Raw genomic sequence first — 7,281 nt, 5'->3', positions numbered from 1 at the left:
ACGTGTGGGTCGGCAGTAACACCTCCAGGACCATCATGCTGAGCACAGGGCCCCACAAGGGTGTGTGCTCAGCCCGCTGCTCTTCACCCTGCTGTCCCATGTCTGTGTACCAATCTACAGCACCAACCACATCATCAAGTTTGCGGATGACACGACTGTGGTGGGCCTCATCACTAAGAACTATGAAGCCAACTACAGGAATGAGGTGAGCCAATTGGTCGAGTGGAGTAAAGACAACAATCTCTTCCTGAATGTGGATAAGACCAAAGAGATTGTAGTCGACTTCAGGAGAGGTCACTCACAGCATCCCCCTCTGACCATCGATGGTGCTGCAGTGGAGAGGGTGAGCAGCACCAAATTCCTAGGGGTGCACATCACTGAGGACCTCTCCTGGTCCAACAGCACTGCATTGCTGGCCAAGAAGGCTCAAACTCGCCTCTACTTCCGCCGCGAACTGAGGAGTGCACAAGTCCCACCCCTCATCATGTGCTCATTCTACACGGGCACTATTGTCCTCACTGGCTGCCTCACTGCATGGTATGGAGGCTGCAGTGCCTCCTGCCGGAAGATTCTGCAACACATAGTGAACACGGCCGGCAAGATCATCGGTACCCCTCAGCTCTCCCTTACGGACATCTATCACTCCCGTCTCATCCGCAGAGCCATCAGCATCGCTGGTGACATCTCCCACCTTTCACACTCACTCTTCAGCCTCCTGCCCTACCGGAGCCTCCGGGCCTGCTCCACAAGACTGCTAAACAGCTTCATCCACCAGGCTGTCAGGATGCTGAACTCTGTCCACTACCTACCCCCTACCCTTGGTCTGTAACACATTCATTCACACAAGAAAACTACCTCATCCGTTTGCACATCACACCACAAACATTAGCATTACTGCTGTATCTGCTGCTATTGCTCATTTGCACTACTGTCATATACACCTCATAAGCTGCTCTTCTAGCACCTTCTCTGTTATTGTACTGTATTGCACTACTGCTATTTTGTACATTATTTGGTTTTAGTGTATTTTTATCTATATTAATATATTGTTTTTCTTAATTTTTTAATCTATATTGTCTATATTTATAAATATTTATATATTTATTCACAATTTTTTTTTGTATGTGTGTGCGTGTGTAATCTTTCTGTTTTTTACAAGTAAGGTGAGAAAGAAACGGCATTTCGATTCTCCTATATGTCCTGGATATATAGTGAATTGACAATAAAGAATCTTTGAATCTTGAGTATATACATACAGTGGTGCTTGAAAGTTTGTGAACCCTTTAGAATTTTCTATATTTCTGCATAAATATGACCTAAAACATCAGATTTTCACACAAGTCCTAAAAGTAGATAAAGAGAACCCAGTTAAACAAATGAGACAAAAAAAATTATACTTGGTCATTTATTTATTGAGGAAAATGATCCAATATTACATATCTGTGAGTGGCAAAAGTATGTGAACCTTTGCTTTCAGTATCTGGTGTGATCCCCTTGTGCAGCAATAACTGCAACTAAACATTTCTGGTAACTGTTGATCAGTCCTGCACACCGGCTTGGAGGAATTTTAGCCCATTCCTCCGTACAGAACAGCTTCAACTCTGGGATGTTGGTGGGTTTCCTCACAGGAACTGCTTGCTTCAGGTCCTTCCACAACATTTTGATTGGATTAAAGTCAGGACATTGACTTGGCCATTCCAAAAGATTAACTTTATTCTTCTTTAACCATTCTTTGGTAGAACGACTTGTGTGCTTAGGGTCATTGTCTTGCTGCTTGACCACCTTCTCTTGAGATTCAGTTCATGGGCAGATGTCCTGACGTTTTCCTTTAGAAATTGCTGGTATAATTCAGAATTCATTGTTCCATCAATGACGGCAAGCTGTCCTGGCCCAGATGCAGCAAAATGGGCCCAAACCATGATACTACCACCACCATGTTTCACAGATAAGGTTCTTATGCTGGAATACAGTGTTTTCCTTTCTCCAAACATAACGCTTCTCATTTAAACCAAAAGGTTCTATTTTGGTCTCATGTGTCCACAAAACATTTTTCCAATAGCCTTCTGGCTTGTCCACGTGATCTTTAGCAAACTGCAGATGAGCAGCAATGTTCTTTTTGGAGAGCAGTGGCTTTCTCCTTGCAACCCTGCCATGCACACCATTGTTGTTCAGTGTTCTCCTGATGGTGGACTCATGAACATTAACATTAGCCAATGTGAGAGAGGCCTTCAGTTGCTTAGAAGTTACCCTGGGGTCCTTTGTGACCTCACTGACTATTACACGCCTTGCTCTTGGAGTCATCTTTGTTGGTCGACCACTCCTGGTAACAATGGTCTTGAATTTCCTCCATTTGTACACAATCTGTCTGACTGTGGATTGGTGGAGTCCAAACTCTTTAGAGATGGTTTTGTAACCTTTTCCAGCCTGATGAGCATCAACAACGCTTTTTTCCGAGGTCCTCAGAAATCTCCTTTGTTCGTGCCATGATTCACTTCCACAAACGTGTGTTGTGAAGCTCAGACTTTCTTTAAATAAAACAGGGTGCCCTGTTTTCACACCTGATTGTCATCCCATTGATTGAAAACACCTGACTCTAATTTCACCTTCAAATTAACTGCTAATCCTAGAGGTTCACATACTTTTGCCACTCACAGATATGTAATATTGGATCATTTTCCTCAATAAATAAATCTAATCTCATCATCTGTAGCTGCTTTATCCTGTTCTATAGGGTCGCAGGCAAGCTGGAGCCTATCCCAGCTGACTACGGGCGAAAGGCGGGGTACACCCTGGACAAGTCGCCAGGTCATCACAGGGCTGACATATCGACACAGACAACCATTCACACTCACATTCACACCTACGGTCAATTTAGAGTCACCAGTTAACCTAACCTGCATGTCTTTGGACTGTGGGGGAAACCGAAGCACCCGGAGGAAACCCACGCAGACAACATGCAAACTCCACACAGAAAGGCCCTCGCCGGCCACGGGGCTCGAACCCAGACCTTCTTGCTGTGAGGCGACAGCGCTAACCACTACACCACCGTGCCGCCCTCAATAAATAAATGACCAAGTATAATATTTTTGTCTCATTTGTTTAACTGGGTTCTTTTTATCTACTTTTCGGACTTGGGTGAAAATGTATTGTTGTTTTCGGTCATATTTATGCAGAAATATAGAAAATTCTAAAGGGTTCACAAACTTTCAAGCACCACTGTGTAGACACACACACAGTGACAAATGTGTAAAATTTCTCCAGCTTCAGTAGTAAACATCACTGCTGTTCTACACTTCATGGATTTCACGTGTATTAAACCTTACTGCACTGCACTCCGGTAATGAATGGGTGCATTGGAAGCCCCGCCTTTTCCGGTGGTCACACGGGCCAATGAAAGCGCGCAATGCAGCGCGATGGGACGGAACGTAATCCGCCGTCGTGTCGGGATTGGAATGTAACAGAGTAACAATCGGAACAACTGAGTAAACGGTGATTAGGAAGCGACGGGACTGAGCAACTCGGTTTGTGTTATTTTCTGGACAAACCGGCAGAGATCCGAGACACGAAGAGTTTAATCCCCTGTCCTCATGATCGGATTTACTTCTGGCGTGTGATGGTCGGATGAGAGGAGAGGACTCAGAGCAGACTATAATGCAGGGATTCGTGAGGTTACTGTGGTGAGGATGAAGTGACCTCTACATTTTTCACTCTCATGGAGTTGAAGTGAGTGGAGGTGTGAGGAGGAGGAGGAGGAGAGCTGCTGCTGCTGCTGCTGGTGGGACGCGTGGTGGGCTTCGACACCATCACCATCATCACTCCACTGGGATTAAAAGTAGCCCTCAGATGGAAGTTCAAAAATAACCAAATAAGTCGCAAAAACAGACTTTTCCCCAACATACACGTGAGATTTATTTATTTATTTCCATGTGTCTCATCTAAGCAGATTGCAAGTTCCAAGCCCAGTCAAGGCTATGGGGCGCCTTGAAATGCTCCAGCTGTTCAGCCGAGGGAGTGTGCTGAAATAGCGGGTAAAAAAGTCGCCCACATGCGCTGGATCAGCGGCTCGGTACGGGCTCGGTATCCGCAGCAGAGGGAGGCTCAGGCGGCTCGGCAGGAACCCTGGCAGGCTGGAAGATGGCGGAGCGGCGCGCTGGTGCCAGCCGGAGACGCTGAGAGCCAAACTTCCAGATTTGTTTCGCAGACGTTCGGCTCTCAGCAGGACCCATGCAGGCCAAAAAGCGCTACCTGGTTTCGCTGTTCACCGGCGCGTTCCTGCTGCTGCTCTTTTACTTGGCGGGGGTCCCGGTGTCCCCGGGCGCGCACAGCCGGCAGGAGCGCAGCCGTCACGGACATCACCGGCGCTCCGAGCAGCCGTGGCCGCACTTCTCCGACCCTTTAAACTCGTTCAGCCCGTGGGACCAAACCGACACTGAGGACTACAACGCTGTCCACACGTCTCCCAGGCAGAAGCGGGACTCGAACACCAGTGCGTATAAGGGCAAGCGCTGCCGCATGGACTCGTGCTTCGACTTCACGTTATGTCGCCGCAACGGCTTCAAGGTGTACGTGTACCCACAGCAGAAAGGCGAGAAGATCTCCGAGAGCTACCAGAACATTTTGGCGACTATCGAGGCGTCCCGTTTTTACACGTCCGACCCGAGCCAGGCGTGTGTCTTCGTGCTCAGCTTGGACACATTGGACCGGGACCAGCTCTCCCCGCATTATGTGCACAACCTGCGCGCCAAGGTCCAGAACCTGCCGCTGTGGAACGACGGCAGGAACCACCTCATCTTCAACTTGTACTCCGGCACCTGGCCCGACTACACAGAGGATCTGGGTTTTGACATTGGCCAGGCCATGTTAGCCAAGGCCAGCATCAGTACAGAGACCTTTCGGCCACGCTTTGACGTGTCCATCCCACTTTTTCCCAAGGAGCACCCAAAAACTGGTGGTGAAAAGGGATATCTCAAGTACAACACCATCCCACCATTTCGGAAGTACATGCTTGTGTTCAAAGGCAAGCGCTATCTCACCGGGATTGGCTCGGACACAAGGAACGCTTTGTATCACGTTCATAATGCAGAAGATGTGGTTCTGCTGACCACATGTAAACATGGGAAAGACTGGCAGAAGCACAAGGATGCACGCTGTGATCGGGACAACGCAGAGTATGACAAGTAAGTCCTGGATGTTAACTTGTAGTCAGACCGCAGGACTGAAGAATCGTTTCACAGATTCGCACCTTTCTTCTTGTGCAAATGTGAAGTATTTCATCCAGTTCCTGAGGGAACGCTCTACCTATGATCCATTCAGATCGTTCTGAATGCCTGCTAGTAATAAATCAAGGCAACGGGAATTACTTCCCAAAGGTTTGACTGCATGGCTGTCTAGTTTTAGCGGCACTACAAGTTTTGATTCTGTAGGAAAAACACATACAGATGATTGATCGAATTCCTTTTTCCACAAGTCCAGACCAAAGCTTATTGAATAAACATGGAAAGCATTGGTATGTTGCACACTGTCATGTTAAACATCTCAACTCAAGCACTATTTGAAACGGAAGGCCTAAATATGTACTGGGAACTATAAATCCATGAGCTTTCCCACAGAATGGAATCCATTTTTAGTGGCTCTTGATGGTGGGAAATAGTCCTCGGACGCCAGACTAGATGCTTTTAAGGACCCTCGATCTATTGCGTATTTGAAAGTGTGCAGATGAAATCACTCAGGTCATCCCCCACCCCACACACACACTCTCTTCTTCCCCCTCTTTTCCAGTGAAGGAATTTCTCCTCTCATATTTCACTGCTCTCTTCTCCTGGCTCATGATGCAGCAACTTAAGTTGGATATGCTTGGGCATGTTTCATTCACTTGAAACAAAACGAGCAATGCTTATATCATATCGTATATGGAGGGAGAACTTGCATTTATTCTTTTTCCACTCGTTCTTTTGAAACAGTGCACCAAAACGTGTGTGTTACATGAAGCTTTCATAACTGTCAAAACAAATTGTGGTTTTATTCTCGTTAAAAACACTTCCTGCAGGTTAGGTTAGGATGAAAGCATGTGTCACACGCTAGCAGGTTTATTGTGAAGATGAGTTGCCTGCTGTCAAAGTTAGGGTCTGGAACTCTTGTTTGAGTTTGTAACACTCCAGTGTGTTTTCCTGTGCGTGTGTGTGTATCAAGCCCCTTAACTGCAAACATGGTGTTGTTAATGGCCATTGAATGTTGAACATCCTTTTAAATGTGCACCGAGTTCATGCTCTACAGCACTCGCTTCATGCCGAGTGTGTCGTTGCACCTGAGCTAGGTTGCTGCTTATCCTCCCACTCATGGCACTAATGTGCAGGGATATTTTTGGCATCAAACCCTTACCTCCCATGGTACTGCAGAGGTGCTGCTCAGCAGGACGCACTGATGTTAATTGGTGTGTGTGTGTGTGTGTGTCGGCAGAGGGGGAACAGCTGTTGGGAACATGAGCAAGCTGATCCAAGCAGAAATGCAGCATCTGATATGGTTTTGCATGTTTTTCTTTCTGCTTTTTTGTGGGCGTCTGGTCAGGGGAACTGGTGGAGTTGATTAAATTAGCTAATTAAGGCTGAAGCTCGTAGTGTGTGTGTGTGTGTGTGGGACACTCTTCCTGTTTTATTTGACTAATCTTTACGGTTGTACTGCACATTCAAATGTTCCCATATGAATCCACTTGCTATTGGTGAACCTCCTCAGGTCCAGGTGTTTGGAACTAGTACACCTTTTCTTGTGTGTTCCTGAGTTCTCTCGACTCGAAATGAAAACCGTATAACCAGCTGACTCTCGTTTCTGACCGTATGCAGCCCTCTACTAAAACTAACCCCAAGTTTTATGTGTCTTATGTCACTTGTGGTTTCAGTGGTGAAAAGCTTCGTGTTGTTGCCAAAACCCAAAGGACTACTGACCATTAGGCTTTTTTGTGAATTTTGAGGCTCCTTATCAATCTCAGAAGTTCTTCCTGACCAGAGTCAAGCCACAAGGTTTCAAGCATTGCCTCGCCTTCAGTAACCAGACTTTGCATAACACTATTACCAAGCAAGCCACAATTCAGAGTCACCTCTGCCCTGCTCGTTTTGATGGATTGGTGGTCCGGCTGTGTGTCTCCCACACATGTAGTAGAAATCTGGTGCTGGAGGCCAAATGCCTCCATTTACCGAGCTGCAACAGGTCTCCAGTACCATGCATTAGTAAACAATGGAATCTTTTAGATCCTTCAAAGGCTCATGCTGGCCACTGCCTAAGCTGGGA

At 46.7% G+C, this 7,281-nt stretch overlaps 1 protein-coding gene across 2 annotated transcripts in view; it reads left to right on the top strand.

Moving 5' to 3' along the window:
- Positions 1 to 3,437: 3,437 nt before the first annotated feature.
- ext1b (exostosin glycosyltransferase 1b) overlaps positions 3,438 to 7,281 on the top strand; it is a 145,720-nt gene continuing 141,876 nt past the window's right edge. For both annotated transcript variants that reach the window (XM_060942976.1, XM_060942975.1), the window contains exon 1: positions 3,438 to 5,177. In XM_060942976.1, the coding sequence (XP_060798959.1) occupies positions 4,225 to 5,177 (953 nt within the window). In that variant the 5' untranslated portion in view covers positions 3,438 to 4,224. The remainder of the gene's footprint in view (positions 5,178 to 7,281) is intronic.

Source organism: Neoarius graeffei, chromosome 16, assembly GCF_027579695.1.
Source record: "Neoarius graeffei isolate fNeoGra1 chromosome 16, fNeoGra1.pri, whole genome shotgun sequence".
Classification (NCBI taxonomy): Eukaryota; Metazoa; Chordata; class Actinopteri; order Siluriformes; family Ariidae; genus Neoarius; species Neoarius graeffei.
Note: the sequence above shows the minus strand (reverse complement) of the source record. Positions and strands in the feature narration are given on the sequence as shown.